The sequence below is a fragment of the Symphalangus syndactylus genome, chromosome X, assembly GCF_028878055.3.
Source record: "Symphalangus syndactylus isolate Jambi chromosome X, NHGRI_mSymSyn1-v2.1_pri, whole genome shotgun sequence".
Lineage (NCBI taxonomy): Eukaryota > Metazoa > Chordata > Mammalia > Primates > Hylobatidae > Symphalangus > Symphalangus syndactylus.
Window position 1 is genome coordinate 76,234,243 of NC_072447.2, and position 21,236 is coordinate 76,255,478.

The following is a 21,236-nucleotide window of genomic DNA, read 5'->3' on the forward strand; positions in this document are numbered from 1 at the left end:
TGAGATGGTATCTCGTTGTGGTTTTGATTTGCATTTCTCTCATGAGCAGTGATGATGAGCTTTTTTTCATATGTTTGTTGGCCACATAAGTCTCTTCTCTTGAGAAGTGTCTGTTCATATCCTTCACCCACTTTTTGATGGGGTTGTTTTTTTTCTTGTAAATTTGTTTAAGTTCTTTGTAGATTCTGGATGTTAGCCCTTTGTCAGATGGATAGATTGCAAAAATTTTTTCCCATTCTGTAGGTTGCCTATTCACTCTGATGATAGTTTCTTTTGCTGTGCAGAAGCTCTTTAATTAGATCCCATTTGTCAATTTTGGCTTTTGTTGCTATTGCTTTTGGTGTTTTAGCCATGAAGTCTTTGCCTATGCCTATGTCCTAAATGGTACTATCTAGGTTTTCTTGTAGGATTTTTATGGTTTTAGGTCTTACATTTAAGTCTTCAATCCATCTTGAGTTAATTTTTGTATAAGGTGTAAGAAAGGGTCCAATTTCAGTTTTCTGCATATGGCTAGCCAGTTTTCCCAACACCATTTATTAACTAGGGAATCCTTTTCCCATTGCTTGTTTTTATCAGGCTTGTCAAAGATCAGATGATTTTGGATGGGTAGCATTATTTCTGAAGCCTCTGTTCTGTTCCCTTGGTCTATATATCTGTTTTGGTACCAGTACCATGCTGTTTTGGTTACTATAGCCTTGTAGTATAGTTGGAGGTCAGATAGAGTGATGCCTCCAGCTTTGTTCTTTTTGCTTAGGATTGTCTTGGCTATATGGGCTCTTTTTTGGTTCCATATGAAATTTAAAGTAGTTTTTTCTACTTCTGTGAAGAAAGTCAATGGTAGCTTTACGGGGATAGCATTGAATCTATAAATTACTTTGGGCAGTATGGCCATTTTCATGATACTGATTCTTCCTATCCATGAGCATGGAATGTTTTTCCATTTGTTTGTGTTCTCTCTTATGTCCTTGAGCAGTGGTTTGTAGTTCTCCTTGAAGAGGTCCTTTATATCCCTTGTAAGTTGGATTCCTAGGTATTTTATTCTCTTTGTAGTAATTGTGAATGGGAGTTCACTCATGATTTGGCTCTCTGTTTGTCTATTATTGGTATATAGGAAGGCTTGTGATTTTTGCACATTGATTTTGTATCCTGAGACTTTGCTGAAGTTGCTTATCAGCTTAAGGAGATTATGGGCTGAGACAATGGGGTTTTCTAAATATACAGTCATGTCATCTGCAAACAGATACAGTTTGACTTCCTCTCTTTCTGTTTGAATACCCTTTATTTCTTTCTCTTGCCTGATTTCTCTGGCCAGACTTTATGTTGAATAGGAGTGGTGAGAGAGGGCATCCTTGTCTTGTGCTGGTTTTCAAAGGGAATGCTTCCAGCTTTTGCCCATTCAGTATGATATTGGCTATGGCTTTGTCATAAATAGCTCTTATTATTTTGAGATACGTTCCATCAATACCTAGTTTATTGAGAGTTTTTAGCATGAAGGGTGTTGAATTTTATCAAAGGCCTTTTCTACATCTGTTGAGATAATCATGTGGTTTTTGTCGTTGGTTCTGTTTATGTGATGAATTACGTTTATTGATTTGCATATGTTGAACCAGCCTTGCATCCCAGGGAAGAAGCTGACTTGATCGTGGTGGGTAAGCTTTTTGTTGTGCTGCTGGATTCGGTTTGCAAGTATTTTACTGAGGATTTTCACATTGATGTTCATCAAGGATATTGGCCTGAAATTTTCCTTTTTTGTTGTGTCTCTGCCAGGTTTTGGTATCAGGATGGTGCTGGCCTCATGAAATGAGTTAGGGAGGAATCCCTCTTCTATTGTTTGGAATAGTTTCAGACGGAATGGTACCAGCTCCTCTTTGTACCTCTGGTAGAATTTAGCTGTGAATCTGTCTGGTCCTGGGCTTTTTTTGGTTGGTAGGCTATTAATTACTGCCTCAATTTCAAAACTTACCATTGGTCTATTCAGGGATTTGATGTCTTCCTGGTTTAGTCTTGGGAGGGAATATGTGTCCAGGAATTTATCAATTTCTTCTAGATTTTCTAGTTTATTTGCATAGAGGTATTTATAGTATTCTCTGATGGTAGTTTGTATTTCTGTGGGATCAGTGTTAATCTCCAATGTATCAGTTTTTATTGTGTCTATTTGATTCTTCTCTCTTTCCTTTATTAGTCTGGCTAGCGGTCTATTTTGTTAATCTTTTCAAAAAAACAGTTGCTGTATTCATTGATTTTTTTGAAGGGTTTTTTGTGTCTCTATATCCTTCAGTTCTGCTCTGATCTTAGTTATTTCTTGTCTTCTAGTTTTTGAATTTGTTTGCTCTTGCTTCTCAGTTCTTTTAATTGTGATGTTAGGGTGTCAGTTTTAGATCTTTCCCGCTTTGTCCTGTAGGCATTTAGTGCTATAAATTTCCCTCTAAACACTGCTTTAGCTCTGTTACAGAGGTTCTGATATGTTCTGTCTTTGTTCTTATTGGTTTCAAAAAACTTGTTTATTTCTGCCTTAATTTCGTTGTTTACCCAGCAGTCATTCAAGAGCAGGTTGTTTAGTTTCTGTATAGCTGTGCGGTTTTGAGTGAGTTTCTTAATCCTGAGTTCTAATTTGATTGCACTGTGGTCTGAGAGACTATGATTTCCATTCTTTTGCATTCTGTTGTTAAGATTTCCATTCTTTTGCATTTGTTGAGGAGTATTTTACTTCCAATTATGTGGTCAATTTTCGAATAAGTGTGGTGTGGTGCTGAGAAAAATGTATATTCTGTTGATTTGGGGTAGATATCTGTTAGGTCCATTTGGTCCAGAGCTGAGTTCAAGTCCTGAATATCCTTGTTAATTTTCTGTCTCGTCTATCTGTCTAATATTGACAGTGGGGTGTTAAAGTCTCCCACTATTATTGTGTGGGAGTATAAATCTCTTTGTAGGTCTTTAAGAATTTGTTTTATGAACCTGGGTGCTCCTGTATTGGGTGCATGTATATTTAGGATAGTTAGCTCTTCTTGTTGCATTGATCCCTTTACCATTATGTAATGCCCTTCTTTGTCTTTTTTGATTTTTGTTGGCTTAAAGTCTGTTTTATCAGAGGCTAGGATTGCAACCCCTACTTTTTTTGCTTTCCATTTGCCTGGTAAATATTCTTCCATCCCTTTATTTTGAGCTTATATGTGTCTTTGCACGTGATATGGGTCTCCTGAATACAGCACACCAATGGGTCTTGACTCTTTATCCAATTTGCCAGTCTCTGTCTTTTAATTGGGGCATTTAGCCCATTTATATTTAAGGTTAATATTGTTATGTGTAAATTTGATACTGTCATTATGATGCTAGCTGGTTATTTTGCCCATTAGTTGATGCCATTTCTTCATGGTGTTGATAGTCTTTACAATTTGTTACATTTTTGCAGTGGCTGGTACTGGTTTTTCCTTTCCATGTTTAGTGCTTCCTTCAGGAGCTATTGTAAGTCAGGCCTGGTGGTGACAAAGTCTCTCAGAATTTGTTTGTCTGTAAAGGATTTTATTTCTCCTTCACTTATGAAGCTTAGTTTGTCTGGATATGAAATTCTGGGTTGAAAATTCTTTTCTTTAAGAATGTTGAATGTTGGCCCCCACTCTCTTCTTGTAGGGTTTCTGCTGAGAGATCAGCTGTTAGTCTGATGGACTTCCCTTTGTGGGTAACCCGACCTTTCTCTTTGGCTGCCCTTAACATTTTTTCCTTCATTTCAACCTTGGTGAATCTGACAATTATGTGTCTTGGGGTTGCTCTTCTCAAGGAATATCTTTGTGGTGTTCTCTGTATTTCCTGAATTTGAATGTTGGCCTGCCTTGCTAGGTTGGGGAAGTTCTCCTGGATAATATCCTGAAGAGTGTTTTCCAACTTGGTTACATTCTCCCCGTCACTTTCAGGTATACCAATCAAAGGTAGGTTTGGTCTTTTCACATAGTCCCATATTTCTTGGAGGCTTTGTTCATTCCTTTTCATTCTTTTTTCTCTAATCTTGTCTTCCCACTTTATTTCATTAATTTGATCTTCAATCTCTGATATCTTTTCTTCTGCTTGATCGATTCAGCTACTGACACTTGTGTATGTTTCATGAAGTTCTCATGCTGTGTTTTTGCGCTCCATCAGGTCATTTATGTTCTCTAAACTGGTTATTCTAGTTAGCAATTTCTCTAACCTTTTCTCAAGGTGCTTAGCTTCCTTGCGTTGCATTAGAACATGCTCCTTTAGCTCAGAGGAGTTTGTTATTACCCACCTTCTGAAGTCTACTGTCAGTTCGTCAAACTCATTCTTCATCCAGTTTTGTTCCCTTGCTGGCAAGGAGTTGTGATCCTTTGGAGGAGAAGAGACATTCTGGTTTTTGGAATTTTCGGCCTTTTTGTGCTGGTTTTTCCTCATCTTCATGGATTTATCTACCTTTGGTCTTTGATGTTGGTGACCTTCAGATGGGGTTTCTGTGTGGATGTCCTTTTTTTTGATGTTGATGTTATTCCTTTCTGTTTGTTAGTTTTCTTTCTAACAGTCAGGCCCCTCTGCTGCAGGTCTGCTTGAGTTTGCTGGAGGTTCACTCCAGACCCTGTTTGCCTGGGTATCGCCAGCGGAGGCTGCAGAACAGCCAAGATTGCTGCCTGCTCCTTCCTCTGGAAGCTTCATCCCAGAGGGGCACCTGCCAGATGCCAGCCAGAGCTCTCCTGTATGAGGTGTCTGTCAACTCCTGCTGGGAGGTGTCTCCCAGTCAGGAGGCATGGGGGTCAGGGATCCACTTGAGGAAGCAGTCTGTCCCTTAGCAGAGTTGAATTGAAGCACTGTGCGCTGCTGTCTTCAGAGCTGGCAGGCAGGAATGTTTAAGTTGCTGAAGCTGTGCTTACAGCTGCTCCATCCCCCAGGTGCTCTGTCCCATGAAGATGGGAGTTTTATCTATAAGCCCCTGACTGGGGCTGCTGCCTTTCTTTCAGTGATGCCCTGCCCAGAGAGGAGGAATCTAGAGAGGTAGTCTGGCTACAGCAGCTTTGCTGAGCTGTGGTGGGCTCCGGCCAGTTTGAACTTCCCTGTGGCTTTCTTTACACTGTGAGGGGAAAAACTGCCTACTCAAGCCTCAGTAATGGTGGTTGCCCTTCACTCCACCAAGCTCGAGCGTCCTAGGTCCACTTCAGACTGCTATGCTGGCAGTGAGAATTTCAAGCCAGTGGATCTTAGCTTGCTGGGCTCCGTGGGGGTGGGATCTGTTGAGCTAGACTACTTGGCTCCCTGACTTCAGCTCCCTTTCCAGGGGAGTGAACGCTTCTGTCTTGCTGGTGTTCTAGACGCCACTAGGGTATGAAAAAAAACTCCTGCAGCTAGCTTGGTGTCTGCCCAAATGGCCGCCCAGTTTTGTGCTTGAAATCCAGGGCCCTGGTAGCATAGGCGTCCGAGGGAGTGTCCTGGTGTGCGGGTTGTGAAGACCATGGGGAAAGTGTAGTATCTGGGCCGGAATGCACCGTTCCTCATGGCACAGTCCCTCATGGCTTCTCTTGGCTAGGGTAGGGAGTTCCCCGACCCCTTGTGCTTCCCAGGTGAGGCGACTCCCCACCCTGCTTCAGCTCACCCCCCGTGGGCTGTACCCACTGTCTAACCAGTCCCAATGAGATGAGCTGCTTACCTCAGTTGGAAATGCACAAATCACCTGCCTTCTGCGTTGATCTCGCTGGGAGCTGCAGACCGGAGCTGTTCCTATTCGGCCATCTTGCCAGCAACCTCCTATTATTTCTCTTTAAAGAGATGGGGTCTCACTCTGTCATTCAGTCTGGAGTGGAGTGGTGCAACCGTAACATACTGCAGCCTTGAACTCCTGGCTTCAAGCAGTTCTCCCACCTCAGCCTCCTGAGTAGCTGAGATTACAGGCATAAGCCATAGCACCCAGCGAGAGGAATGATTCTTTTTTGTTTGTTTGTTTTTTTGTTTTTTGAGACTGGGTCTTGCTCTGTCACCCAGGCTGGAGTGCAGTGGCGCCATCTTGGCTCACTGCAACCTCTGCCTCTTGAGTTCAAACAATTATCCTGCCTCAGCCACCCGAGTAGCTGGGATTACAGGTGCCTGCCACCACACCTGGCTAATTATTGTATTTTTATTAGAGATGGGGTTTCACCATGTTGGCCAAGCTGGTCTCGAACTCCTGACCTCTGGTGATCTGCCTGCCTTGGCCTCCCAAATTGCTGGAATTACAGGCATGAGCCATGGTGCCTGGTCAGAAGGGTGATTCTTGATGAGTAAAACGATGATTAGGTTTTTCTTAGATGTACAAGAGAGGGATTGTGTTTAAAAGAGCTGATAATTTCAGAAGCACAGTTAGCTCAAAAAGCACAGCAGCACGAGGCCATTTACCATAGGAACAAATAACCTTACACATCTTTGTAAGCCTTTTCAGTACAGTTCAATAACTTTTCCAGAAAAGGGTAAAAAACTCCTTTTAGAAAGATTTCCATCCAAAATGGTTTAGTACTTGAAATAAGTCCTCAGCTCTCTGAAAAACTATGTTGCAGAATGCCTTTATCTCTGAGGATCACCAGTATAACTAAACTTTTAGTGTAATTCTGTGTTCTGGATGATGTCAAGCTCATGAATGTTTAGTAAATGTTACTAGTTGTGACAATTTTACTGTACTAAACATTCCTTTTTGTTTTGTCTTGTTTTGTTTAGCCTCCACAGCTTTCCTTGCTGATAGCCAGCCTCCAAACCGCAGAGCCCTAGCTGTTTATCCTGTTTTCCTGTTTTACTTTGTCATCAGTTGGATGATTCTCACCTTTACTCCTCAGTAAATCAGGAATGGGAAATTAAAAACAAGTGAATTGAAAGCACATCTGAAAGATGCAATTCACCATGGAGCTTTGTCTCTGGCCTAGTTTGTCTAATTTTGGAGGTATTTGGTAACTGAGTAGTTGAGGAGATTAAAAGGGAGCCATATAACACTGTCACCACTTATTTGAGGAACTGATGTTTGAAAGGTTGTTCTTTTCTCTCTTAATGTCATTTCTTTAAAAATACATGTGCATACTACACACAGTATATAATGCCTCCTTAAGGCATGATGGAGTCACCGTGGTCCATTTGGGTGACAACTAGTGACTTGGGAAGCACATAGATACATCTTACAAGTTGAATAGAGTTGATAACTATTTTCAGTTTTGAGAATACCAATTCAGGTGCAGCTCTTAAACACATTGCCTTATGACTATTAGAATATGCCTCTCTTTTCATAAGTAAAAATACATGGTCTATATCCATTTTCTTTTATTTCTCTCTCTTAAGCTTAAAAAGGCAATGAGAGAAGTTAGGAGTGGGTTCATACATAGAGAATGAGAAAACATGCATTAACCAATATTCAGATTTTGATCAGAGGAAATTCTACACTTGTTGTAAAAAAAAAAAAAAAAAACAGCAAAGGGCCTCTAAAGAATCAGCCTCTTTGGTCCCTTTGTGCAGTCACCTTTTTGCCATGTTTAACAGCATCTTGGTTGGCACTCTAGTCTTAATCTTGCTCCTTAGCTTTGAATATGCAGTCTAAAATGTTAGTAGTCAACATGTAATTTTCCTTTGACTGAAATTCTGAATATTCCAATGCTGGAACTTATCCAAAAAGAAGACCTCAGAAACTTAGACTGGTAGATCTTTAGTGCATATTATCATGTGGGCACCTTCTCGTAGGGTGGAATGAGGCAGTCTGGATGCAGCATAGTTAAAAGGAGCTCTTTAATATTCTCTGTAGTCTGGCCTCTTAACTAGAAAGTAAAGCTAAATCAGAAGCCTGTATTTAACCATGTGAACAGGGAGGGATTTAGTGTTCTGATGGCTGATTAATAGAACAGCTAGATACTTAGAGCATGACGTGGGATGGGATGAGTTTATAGCTGCTGCCTTTTTGTAGTGAGCTTAGCAGTTTTCTCATTAGATGTGTTTTTTTTGGGGTGGGGAATAGCAATTTATTTTCTTGATTTTAGACTTTATCAAGCTAATTAGCTCCCCTTTAGATAAGTACATGTTGCACATGTGCACCTACTTGTACTCTCAGATATTTATGCACACAAGTGTGAAGGTTTTTCAGGGAGCAGAGCATCTGGGACAGGCTGATTCTGAGCTAAACAGGGCTCCTTTAAGGCAATATGAACTGTTGCCTTCTATAAATTGCACATTGAGGAACTCTAATAGACAAAGATTAGGTGTCAGGCAGAAAACACTCATTGTAAATATACTATTAGTTGATAAACATAGGACTTTCTTATTCCCCAATTTTTCTTTATCATATAATTTAAGTATTTATTCATTTTGTATTTAAAGACTACCTACACATAGATATATGATTCCAAAATCATACTTTCTCCATCCCCACATTAGCCAAGTGAATACAGGGCCAAATGGGTTTTTGGAATGATAACAAAGCATTACAAGGTGGGTCCCCTTGGCTCCAGCCTTGTCCAGAGTTTTTGGTTATATATTTCTATTTATTACAATTTACCTTTTAAATTGTAAAATAAACCTTTGTGTGGACAGAGCCAATGTTTCAATCTTGAATGAGTAAAGAAAATACTTTGGAACTGATCCTCATTTTGAAATTGGTTCTAAATTATTATCCATTTCCAATGTCTAAAATTCTCTTACTTCCTGCTAAAACTTTCTCTCTGCCAAAGTTGTTTTGTAATCTGTCTCAATGACTATAATGTAAAATTAAAGAAGTAACCATGCTTCTCAAGGGGGAATTAAAAGTGTTTATTGAATTTTACTCAGGCTAATTGTTTGGTCAGAAATTCCTAAGGCCACAGCTTTGGGGGGTTTGTGTAGATGTACATGGTGGGTGGGTTATACATATTGGGACTTAAGGCAGCTTGTTCTATGTATTTATCTTTGCTCTTGGGTGACTTAGGGAATGATTTTATTTGATTTAACCTTTTTTCTGTTTGCCCCGAGAATACTCGCCAGTGGCACTTGCAGTTGTAGCATTTACCCCAAGATAACTGCCTACAAAATATTTCGCTTTTATTATTTTCACATCATTCTAGTATATGGACTTCGGAAACAAAAGACATTGTTCTATTTATAGCATTCTTTTTTTTTTTAGTAGCAGTATTTCCATTTACAAAATGTAGTTAACTCTTGATTACTGAAAATGTCAAATCCTAGAAAATGTAGCATGCCTATACATGATGTTAACATCATTCTCGAACAGTTGTTGGCTGAAGATTCACTTGATGAATCCAATTTTTTTGAAATAGACAATTCTGATGTTCTGTTTAGAAATAACTCAGTTTTTATCTTTTTTTCACATTGAAAATCAGTCAGATTTGCTTCAGCCTCAAAGAGAATGTTTATGTAAATTAGCGCTGGCAGTTTTTTTTTTTTTTCTAAACAGGAAAAGGGTTAAATGAAGGTTGATAAAATGGATGTTCAATTGTCTTTCTGAAAGTGAGTGGCTTGATGGGATGAATAAATATTTTCTTAATATATTCAAAAAAGTGCATTGCTTTCTGTGATGGAAGTTAAGACCTAAACGTCTGGAAGTTGTAACCCTCAACACAGCTTTTCCTGATTTGCTGCAAAGGCACATAGCTGATTATAGAAGTGAAGACGGCAAGGACAGGGGACTACAACAAAGGAAACCCTGTTGCAGGATTTGGGAACTTTCATGCTTCAGATGAAATTCAGGCATGTGAGCATCACTGCAGAATGTGGCGCATCATTGCCATCATGAGTAATCACTTGCTGCTCCTACTTCTGAGACCAAGACTCTGTTGTCATATTCTTTAGCAATAGGACGAGTAAAGACTGGATTTAATCGCTGTTCAGAGTATAAAAACTCAATTGATGCCAACATATCTGAATGTGCAGTATAGTCTTAAAAGTCAACCGTTAATCATTAAGTCTTTTGCCTCTGAAGAGGTTTATTACATGAGTTGATTTTGATATTTTCATTGTGGTGGGGTTTTCCTGTTGTTGGGCAAGGTGGGGTCACAGGACATGGGACTAGTAAGCATTTTACTGTTTACTATATTTGTCTTTTTATAAACAGTATCTCCCAAAATGTGATTAGAAGGATAGCAAGCCTGTATTTGGACACTTAATTATGTACTTTATATAATGTAACTACTAACAGTATTTGGACTGCCTGTTCATTCCTGGAGACGAAAATGAAAATCTCCTGTCAGTTCAAGTTCTTGGGTAACATCAAGTCATTAGAATTTATCCAGAGCTTATCATGATTTGATAAGACATCCATTGCATGCAGCTGTTTTAGCTCAGTGCAAAACACTGAAATTGTGATTCTTAGACTGTTTCTGAGACATTTGGATGGAAATAAATGTATAAATGTTAATTCATGTATATAAATTAGAAACACTTTTCTAGATTCTGTAGGCTTTTGTTAAAAATAGAGAATTTCTTGGGGTTTACTTAGGCCATGGAATGGCCAAATAATAATAATGACAATGATATTACTACTAATAATAGCTAACCGTTATTTGGCACTTGCTGTGTGCCAGGCACTATTCTATTTTTTTAAGAATTTTTAAAATAACAGCTTTATTGAGATACACTTTGCCATAAACTTCACCTTTTTTTTTTTATTTTTTATTTTTGTGAGACAGACTCACCCTGTCACCCAGGCTGGAGTGCAGTGGAGCAATCATGGCACACTGTAGCTCAAGCAATCCTCCCACTTCAGTGTCCCGAGTAGTTGGGACTACAGGCATGCGTCACTACACCTAATTGGCTAATTTTTGTAGTTTTTGTAGAGATAGGGTTTCGCCATGTTGCCCAGGCTGGTCTTGAATTCCTGGGCTCAAGTGATCTGCCTGCTTTGGCCTCCCAAAACACTGGGATTACAGGCGTGAGCCACCATGCCTGGCTGAAATTCACCTTTTAAGATGTACAATTCAGTGGTTTTTAGTATATTCACACACAACATTGCACAACTATCACTACCATCTAATTTTAGATCATTTTGTAACGTCACCAAGAAACCCCAGGTCTGTCAGCAGTCAGTTCCATTCCCCCTTCATCCCAGCCCCTGGCAACCACTAATCTGCTTTCTGTCGCTATTGATTTGGCCAGACACTATTCTTCTGTGCTTCTCATGCATCTTCTGTAATCCCAGTGCTACAATTCTCATTTTATGTGGAAAATTGAGGCATTGAGAGGTTAAGTAAATTGCCCACGGTCACACAGTAATTTGATTTACAACAGTAATAACACATTAGATGAGAACACAGTAGGACACAATTTTGAATTCCATTTTTATGTACCTGAAATGAATACACCCCTCCCCCAAGGTATTTTTCCTATTGTTAGCCTTTGTACCCTAGGTACAAATATAGGTATTTTCCCTATTGTATTATGTACCTGAAATGAATACACCCCTCCCCCAAGGTATTTTACCTATTGTTAGCCTTTGTACCCTAGAACTGACTGGATGTAGATAACATTTGTTTTCAGAGTAATGGAACACTGTATCAACAGCATCTGAGAACATAAGAACAGTTGGACATTGGAAAGAGTTAGGTTTGTTGCCCTCATCCCTCCTTGAACCTCTTTTCTCTCCCACTTACACCACCACCACACATATATACCCCTTTTTCTCAGTCTTAAGAATCAAACAATTTCTGCCTCTTTCTTTTTAATTCTCCCAGAGGGATGGTTAATGCATCACAATTTAACTTGTCTATTCAGGTATTAATAGTCAAGGGATGCATCTGGTTGCTTATAGTACCAGTTATATTCCTAGGACCTTAGAGAGCAGTAGTGTGAGAATAGAATGCCTTTCTATTTGGGTTAAACTACGTGGGAGGAAAAAGTAACAGAGTAAAGGCTTTTCCTTAATGAAGTCAAGTGTTCTGCCTGGTGGGAAGTGGCCACACGCTGTGCTGCGCTGCTCTTGTTTACTCTTCTTTCAGAGCCTTTGTACTTTGCCATCACTGCTGGTAATTTCTTGGTCCTTTTCGATACTCCATTTTAATCTTGATTTTTTTCTATAAATAATCTGTGAAAAACCTGTAAAAAGATTTGTGACTATTAAATGTGCAAATAAAAACACTGGAAAAAGAGAATTTGTGTGTGCCTATTCTTGTACTGAAGGCACAGAGATTTGCTACATACTGATTTCAGATATATTCATCCGACAATATTGAATGCTTTGTAAATTGGGCAGGGAGCAAGTAAGAAAGGGAAGTCACATTTATTGAGCAAATGCTGTATACCATGCCGGGCACTTTATTAGTTGCTTTACAAACAGTATCTCCTCTGATGACAGCAGCCTTTTGAGATCAGAGGCGTTATCCTTAAAGTTGGATCTGGCTGGGTTTCGAGGCTCACACCTATAATCCCAGTGCTTTGGGAGCCTGAGGAGGCAGGATCTCTTGAGCCTAGGAGTTCAAGACCAGCCTGGGCAACATAGGGAGACTGTTTCTTTAAAAAAAAAAAAAAGAAAGCAAGACTTGGTCATGTGTGCCTGTAGTCCCAGCTACTCGGGAGGCTGGGGCGGGAAGATTGCTTGAATTCAGGAGTTCGAGGATGCTGTGAGGTACAATGGTGCAACTCCAGCCTGGGTGGCAGGCTGAGACCCTGTGTCAAAATAAATAAATAAAAAAAAATTTCAAAAAGTTGAGAGATCTGGGACTCAGGTTAAATTGCCCAGAGTCACATAGTGAATGGTGTAACCAGAATTCAAACTCAGGTTTTATGACTGCACAGCCTTTTTTTTTTTTTTCTATATTGGTTCTTTGCCAAATTAAAACCATACCTACCCACTTAAATGAAGCTAAGCTGGGCCAATCAGGCAATTTAGGAGTCTGGTGAGAAAAACTGGGTTTTCAGCTTTCTGCTGGGGACTATACCTGTTCCCACTCTTGACTTATAAACTACTTGGATAAACAAAATTCCGCATAGCCCTACACACATAATAGTTGAAAAATGTCATGGCTTTTATTTTTGGTACCAAATAAAAGAGCAGAGTGATCAGTAAAAACAAGAAGTCTGTAAAGTATTTAGAGAATTTGTGTCATCCAAGAGAAGAGGAAGGGCATTCCCAATGGTAGAGAATACTTAGGAGCAAAGATAAGAGGGAAAAAGCAGGTCTGTCTGTACAGCTGTTCACGTGCACATGTGAGAGTGTGGCACCTTGTTCTGTACATTATCACAAGGCATTGTGACACTTCATTTTCCTAGTTGCCTTTGTTTTACGTCACTGTGCAAAGTAGATAAAGCTGATTATCTTATAGCTAAAGAAATAGGCTCAGAGAAGTATGTCCTGGGTTATAAAGTTAGTCTCAAGAATGCAATTGGTTGTTCCTCATGTTAATACAATCTTTCATTTTCTAATGAGAATGCAAAAGTTGAACTGAATTCAACTGAACTGGGAAATGGAAGAAATTAGTTGGCTAAGATGAGACCAAATTATTGAGAGTAGGTATTGAAAACCAGGGAATTGTGAAGTTAGGTCTTACTGTGTTGGGAAATAGGGTGACTTCAAGGGGAATATCTTGATGAAAGTGACCTCAAAGGAATAAATGGGGACATGGTGGGAAATTGGATTGGGAGGAGGGTAGAGGGAAGAAAAGAGTGTGAATATATTTCTAAGCTATAAGTCTGAAGTCGGGAAGAATGGTGGGCTAACAGTTGTGGAGGCACTGACTTTGGCTGTCACAGTGGTGACATTCTACAGACCACTGAAAATAGGCGCCTGGAGGGTAGCATTATAGCAGTCATTCCTATAAATGTAAATTTGAGCTTACAGATGTGATGAATGTTGAGAGAACACTGTCCCAGGCACAGTCTTGATGACAACCACAGTGCTGGATGATAGTCCTATGAAAAGGAGCCAGAAAGATGAGGAGGAGGAAGTTATGAAGCTAACACTTAACTGCCATGGATTTTCACATGGCTATCTTCATCTAACACTAACCCTGTGAGATCATTCCCTCCATTTTTTTTCAGAAGAGGAAGAAGTTTGGATTCAATACCTTGCCCACAGTAAGTGGCAGAGGTGGAATGTGAATATAGGTCTGTCTGAACTCCAAAGCCTTGTTGCTTTCTGCTCTGCTGTTACCACCATGCCCGATTAATTTTTGTATTTTTTGTAGAGATGGGGTTTCGCCATGTTGCCCATGCCAATCTTGAACTCCTGAGCTCAAGCAATCCACCCATCTCAGCCTCCCAAAGTGCTGGGATTACAGGCATGAGCCACCACACAGCCAAATATTTTATTTATTTAAGTAAAAACATGGAAGTGTTGACGAATGTGTGTGTCATCCTTCTGCAGGGGCCATGCTAATGTTCTCCCCATCGTTCCAATTTTAGTATATATGCTGCCTAAGTAAGCACTCCAAAAGTATTGATAGGTAGGAGATGGAGGCTCCTAGTATTTGTTCCTTATTTGTAGATTCAGATAAGGCACAGAACATTAGAGATTAAAAGAATGTTAGCGATAATTGGTTCAATTTGCTCATTTTACCAATGAAAAACTGAGGCTCAGAGAGGGAAAGTCATTTACCCAATGTTGTTCGAAGGAGCCAGACTAAAACTTAAGTTTTTTTCATTTCTGGTTCACTGCTCTTTCTACTATGTGAGAGTACAGTAGCTAAAAGGGTGACAACCTAATGCAGGTTAAACAAACAAACAAAACAAATCCACAATTCTTTTTTTTTTTTTTTTGAGATGGAGTCAGAAATACAATCCAGGGTAGTGGCACTGGTGCTATAGCTTCAGAACCAAGAGTGGGACTGTGTTCCCTTCCAGCTATCGTCCAGATGCCAACCTGCTCTCATCCAAACTTCTCGAAAAAGCTTGTCTACATTCATGTTCACTTCTCAACCAACTGCAGTCTGGCTTCATGCCCATGTCATGAATATTCTCAGAGAGTGACTACTCTCACTAAAATTGCTAAGTCTTACCTTACTCTACTGCACTGATGCTGTTGTAAACTCCTATTCCTCCTGGAAACATTTTTCTTTCTTGTCTTCCATGACAGCTAACTCCCTTGATTGTCAAAATAGTCTATTTCTTCTTAAAGAACTCCTCTTCTTCCACCTGCCCCTTGAAACTGAGTGTTTTCTCTGCCTTCCTCTCTTTTCAATCTACAAATTCTCCCTAGATATCAAAATTCAGTCTCATAATTTCACCTACCATTCAAACTATTCAAACTGTTGTTTTTTTTTGTTCTCCCCAGCATGCATTTTCATCTTCTTTCTAGTTCCTTTGGAGAATTCCTCCCTTATTAGACTGACCTAGACTGAGCCAAGTTACTGCCTTTCCTTGATCACAGTGATTAAGTAATGAATACTTAAGCCAAGTTGGGCTAATCAGAGGCCTTTCCAGGTTTTTTTCTGCTAGATACTAAGAAGCCAGACTGTCTTCCTTTTGTATTATGAGTTGTAAAGATGCAAGCCTGGGGTGGTCAGTGGCTAACTTTTTCAACACAATAGTAGAAGAGAATGAGTGTATCACAAGAAGAGAAGCTGGCACTGAGAGAAGCTTCATGAGGTTTGAGCCTGAGTCCAGCTGTGCCTGAAGGCAGTGAGCTCCATCCTCAGATGGATGAGCCAATAAATCAGCTTGAGGAGTTCTGATGACTCCGGAATCTCCAGTTTATGACTCTGACATGTGATTTCTAGAATGATACAGAAATAATTGCTGGACCATCATTTGAATGTCTCATTGCTTTTTAAACTCGTCGTGTCTCAACTAGACTGGGCAGGTCCCCCAAACCCTGCTCCTCCTATGTTCCTTATTTTGGAGAACCACTACTATACCTAGTTACCCAAGTCAGTAATCTAATTGCCCTTAACGCCCCCTTCACTTTCTTATATCCATTCAGTCACCGGTCCTGCTAATTTTACCCAATAAACATTTCTCAACTCCGTATCTTACTCCCTATCCCCACTGCCACGGTTTGGTTCAGGTTCTCATCTTCTCTTTTTTGGCCCATAGAAACAACTAGCTAGGTAATCTGCTTCCATGTCACCCTGCTCAAATCCATTTCTCATACTGTTGTCAGCGTGACATACTTCAAATGTATATTTGACCCTATCTCTCTTCAGTTTAAATTGCCCTACTGCCTTTGTGTCCGGAGTTGGTTCCTTCCGGTGGGTTCGTGGTCTCGCTGACTTCAAGAATGAAGCTGTGGACCTTCGCACTGAGTGTTACAGCTCTTAAAGGTGGCATGGACCCAAACAGTGAGCAGCATCAAGATTTACTGTGAAGAGCAAAAGAACAAAGCTTCCACAGCATGGAAGGGGGACCTGAGCAGGTTGCCACTGCTGGCTGGGGTGGCCAGCTTTTATTCCCTTGTCCCCACCCATGCCTTGCTGATTGGTCCATTTTACAGAGTGCTGATTGGTCCATTTTACAGAGTGCTGATTGGTCCATTTTACACACCTCTAGCTAGCTACAGAGTGCTGATTGGTGCGTTTTTACAGAGCACTGATTGGTGCTTCTTACAAACCTCTTGTAAGACAGAAAAGTTCTCCAAGTCCCCAGTCGACCCAGGAAGTCCAGCTGGCTTCACCTCTCACCTTCACATCTTCTTTGGGACAAAACTGAAGCTTCTTATGCCATTGATTGCAAGGCCTTCTGTTATCTGGCCCTAGCTTTGCTCTCTCCCAGCCTTGAATTCTGTACTCCTGCAACAATGAACTACTTGTTCCCAAGTGCTTGCTGTGCTACTTCTCACCTCTCTGCTGTCCCTCTGAAATGCCCTCCACACCCCACTTTTCCATTAAAAATTTTCCGGGCCTCACCTCATCCAGGAGACCAATTGTCCTCCCTTTTCACCTCCTCTGCTATTTCACCTGGCTTAGGTATTCTCTTCTGTGCCATCATAATACCATTCATTCATTCATTTAACAAATATTTACTGAGTGCCTATTAATAGTGAACAAGACAGAGTCCCCACTTTCATGGAGCTGACATTTTCTTGCATTCTCTTGTGGTTAAGTTCACATCTGTTATTGTACTTAACTACACTATGTTAAATTACACTCACCTGTTTACTTGTCCATATCTCATACTAGATCGTGAGATATAAAAGGACAGGAATCATGTCCAATTTACCTCTTTGTCCTCAAAATCTAGCCCAAAACTTGGTACATAGTAGGCACAGTATTTGTTCAGTTAATTAGACTCAGAAGTGTCATTCTAGAAGACTAGCGTAGTATTCTGTTTTGTTTTGCTATAACAGAATACCTGAGACTGGGTAATTTATAAAGAAAAGAGGTTTATTTAGCTCACCATTCTGCAGGCTGTACAAGCATGACACCAGCATCTGCTCTGCTTCTGGTGAGGCCTCAGGAAGCTTTTACTCATAGAGGAAGGTGTGTCACAAGGTGAGAGACAGAGCAAAAGAAAAGGAGAGAGGAACCAGGATCTTTTTTTTTTTTCTGTTTTTTTGAGACGGAGTCTCATTCTGCCACCTAGGCTGGAGTGCAGTGGCACCATCTCAGCTCACTGCAACCTCTACCTCCTGGGTTCAAGTGATTCTGCCACCTCAGCCTCCCCAGTACCTGGGACTACAGGCATGCGCCACCATGCCTGGCTAATTTTTGTATTTTTAGTAGAGACAGGGTTTTGCCATGTTGGCCAGGCTGGTCTTGAACTTCTGACCTCAGATGATCCACTCCTACCCTCTCCTCGGCCTCCTAAAGTGCTGGGATTACAGGCATGAGCCACCATGCCCGGCCTTCTTCTTCTTCTTTTTTTTTTTTTTGAGACAGAGTCTCACTTGCTGTGTCACCCAGGCTGAGTGCAGTGGTGCAATCATGGCTCACAGCAGCCTTAACTTCCCAGGCTCAAGAAATCCTCCCACCTCAGCCTCCAAGTAGCTGGGACTGCAGGCATATGCCACCATATGCCACCATGGCTAATTAAAAAAAAAAAAAACTGTAGAGATGGGGGTCCCACTATTTTGCCCAGGCTGGTCTCGAACTCCTGGACGTAAGTGATCCTCCTGCCTCCAGCTCCCAAAGAGTGGGGATTACAGGCATGGGCTATTGTGCCTGGTTGCCAGGCTTTTTTTTTTTTTTTTTTTTTTAACAACCAGGTCTCATGTGAACTAATAGAATGAGAACTCACTGATTATCGAGAGGAAGACACCAAGCCATTCATAAGGGATCTGTCCCCATGACCCAAAAACCTCCCACCAGGCCCCACCTCCAAAGTTCGGGGTCACATTTCAACCTGAGATTTGGAGGGGACAAACATCCAAATTATATCAACTAGGTAGAAGGGATATTGGAGGTTTGATCTCTGGGGAACAGGGGAAGATAGACAGGTAAAGAGATACATTTAACTACAATGTGGAAAACACTTTAAAGAGGTATGGCCAAAGGCTGTGAGAGCCCAAGGATGGAGCATTTTTATCTAATGTGTTGAGGTGAAGATGGTAGGCCATGAAGCCATTCACTCTGTATGTTGGCACTCTTCTCTGGGAAAGGGGAAGCCTGCTCCTCTGCTGACAAGGGAGAAACCATGTTCTAGATATTTAGTGTATGCTTTCACTGAGTCCTTCATATTAGCCCTGCAAGATATATATTATTAGCACCATTTTACAAACAAGGAAGCAGAGACTCAGAGGTGAAATGACTCACCCAAGGCCGCACAGCTAGTAAGTGGCAGGGCTGGGACTTGAACTCAATCTGATTCTAGAGAATGCATTCAATTAGAATTAGCTGAATATAGGCTGCATGTAACAGAAGAATCCAAAACAAGCATGGTTTAAATAAAATAGAGGCTTATTTCTCTCTCATATAAAATAGTCTAAAGGTGGGAGGTCCAGAGCTGGTATGGTGGTTTTCTGGTCATTTGGGACCTAAGAAGATCCAAATTCCTGGTCCCACCATCTTCATTATTAGTTTCCTTCCTGATGGTCCAAGATGGCTGTGAGAGGCCAATTCATTATACCTACCTGCCAAGCAGCAGTTAGAAGTAGGGGAAGACAAAAGGGCAGTTTTTTTCCGGCCAAGTTAGCTCCCCTTTAGCTACTTCTTAGAAGTTAAACACAGCACTTCTACTTACATGTCATTACTAGGGAGCTTAGTAGCATGGACATGTCTAGCTGTGGGGGAGGGAGGAAAGGGGGCTGAGAAATGTGCTCTTTTAGCTGCATGCATTGCTATCCCAAATAAACTTGGAGTATTGCTATTAAAGAAGGGAGACTTGATATTGAGTACAGCAAGCACTCTGTTATAATTGTGTGAATAAATTTAAGGATAATTTACATACAGTAAGTACTCATTTTTAAATGTACAGGCTAATGAGTTTTGATAACTGCTAACAGTCATGTAAGATGTTGAATATTTTCACCACCATATCCATGATATTGAATATTTTTGTTTTTAAAAGGTCTTTTGTGTCCCTTTGTAATCAATGTCTTCCAATCCCTGGCCTCAGGTATTTAGTTATCTGCTTTCTGTCACTTTAGATCAGTTCTTCCTGTTTTAGAATTTCATGTGGTCTTTTACGTCTGATTTATTTCACTCTGCATGTTATTTTTTTTTTGCTTATTTATTTATTTTTTGTTTTTTTGTTTTTTTATTTTTCTTTATTTTTATTTTTATTTTTATTATTATACTTTAGGTTTTAGGGTACATGTGCACAATGTGCAGGTTTGTTACATATGTATCCATGTGCCATGTTGGTTTGCTGCACCCATTAACTCGTCATTTAGCATTAGATATATCTCCTAATGCTGTCCCTCCCTCCTCCCCCCACCCCACAACAGTCCCCGGAGTGTGCTGTTCCCCTTCCTGTGTCCATGAGTTCTCATTGTTCAATTCCCACCTATGAGTGAGAACATGCGGTGTTTGGTTTTTTGTCCTTGCGATAGTTTACTGAGAATGATGTTTTCCAGTTTCATCCATGTCCCTACAAAGGACATGAACTCATCATTTTTTATGGCTGCATAGTATTCCATGGTGTATATGTGCCACATTTTCTTAATCCAGTCTATCATTGTTGGACATTTGGGTTGGTTCCATCTCTTTGCTATTGTGAATAGTGCCTCAATAAACATACGTGTGCATGTGTCTTTATAGCAGCATGATTTATAGTCCTTTGGGTATATACCCAGTAATGGGATGGCTGGGTCAAATGATATTTCTAGTTCTAGATCCCTGAGGAATCGCCACACTGACTTCCACAATGGTTGAACTAGTTTACAGTCCCACCAACAGTGTAAAAGTGTTCCTATATCTCCACATCCTCTCCAGCACCTGTTGTTTCCTGACTTTTTAATGATGGCCATTCTAACAGGTGTGAGATGGTATCTCATTGTGGTTTTGATTTGCATTTCTCTGATGGCCAGTGATGAGGAGCATTTTTTCATGTGTTTTTTGGCTGCATAAATGTCTTCTTTTGAGAAGTGTCTGTTCATGTCTTTCACCCACTTTTTGATGGGGTTGTTTGTTTTTTTCTTGTAAATTTGTTTGAGTTCATTGTAGATTCTGGATATTAGTCCTTTGTCAGACGAGTAGGTTGCAAAAATTTTCTCCCATTCTGTAGGTTGCCTGTTCACTCTGATGGTAGTTTCTTTTGCTGTGCAGAAGCTCTTTAGTTTAATTAGATCCCATTTGTCAATTTTGGCTTTTGTTGCCATTGCTTTTGGTGTTTTAGACATGAAGTCCTTGCCCACACCTATGTCCTGAATGGTACTGATCTATGTCTCTGTTGTGGTACCAGTACCATGCTGTTTTTGTTACTGTAGCCTTGTAGTATAGTTTGAAGTCAGGTAGGGTGACGCCTCCAGCTTTGTTCTTTTGGCTTAGGATTGACTTGGCGATGTGGGCTCTTTTTTGGTTCCATATGAACTTTAAAGTAGTTTTTTCCAATTCTGTGAAGAAAGTCATTGGTAGCTTGATAGGGATGACATTGAATCTATAAATTACCTGGGCAGTATGGCCATTTTCATGATATTGATTCTTCCAACCCATGAGCATGGAATGTTCTTCCATTTGTTTGTATCCTCTTTTATTTCATTGAGCAGTGGTTTGTAGTTCTCCTTGAAGAGGTCCTTCACATCCCTTTTAGGTTGGATTCCTAGATATTTTATTCTCTTTGAAGCAATTGTGAATGGTTTGGCTCTCTGTCTGTGATTGATGTACAAGAATGCTTGTGATTTTTGTACATTGATTTTGTATCCTGAGACTTTGCTGAAGTTGCTAATCAGCTTAAGGAGATTTTGGGCTGAGACAATGGGGTTTTCTAGATATACAATCATGTCATCT

General features: G+C 40.4%; 2 protein-coding genes and 1 non-coding gene across 4 annotated transcripts in view; 2 read left to right on the top strand and 1 right to left on the bottom strand.

The window, feature by feature from the left end:
• The window catches only part of YIPF6 (Yip1 domain family member 6), a 47,785-nt gene extending 35,714 nt beyond the window's left edge, over positions 1-12,071 (top strand). For both annotated transcript variants that reach the window (XM_055267532.2, XM_055267535.2), the window contains one exon: positions 6,679-12,071. In XM_055267532.2, coding sequence (XP_055123507.1) covers positions 6,679-6,797 — 119 coding nt within the window. In that variant the 3' untranslated portion in view covers positions 6,798-12,071. The remainder of the gene's footprint in view (positions 1-6,678) is intronic.
• The window catches only part of LOC129476222 (large ribosomal subunit protein eL31-like), an 86,866-nt gene that overhangs the window by 8,519 nt on the left and 57,111 nt on the right, over positions 1-21,236 (top strand). The gene's annotated exons all lie outside the window — the stretch shown is intronic.
• LOC129476524 (U6 spliceosomal RNA) lies at positions 14,237-14,343 on the bottom strand. The gene has a single exon (XR_008654965.1). It is a non-coding gene; the product is annotated as a U6 spliceosomal RNA (small nuclear RNA).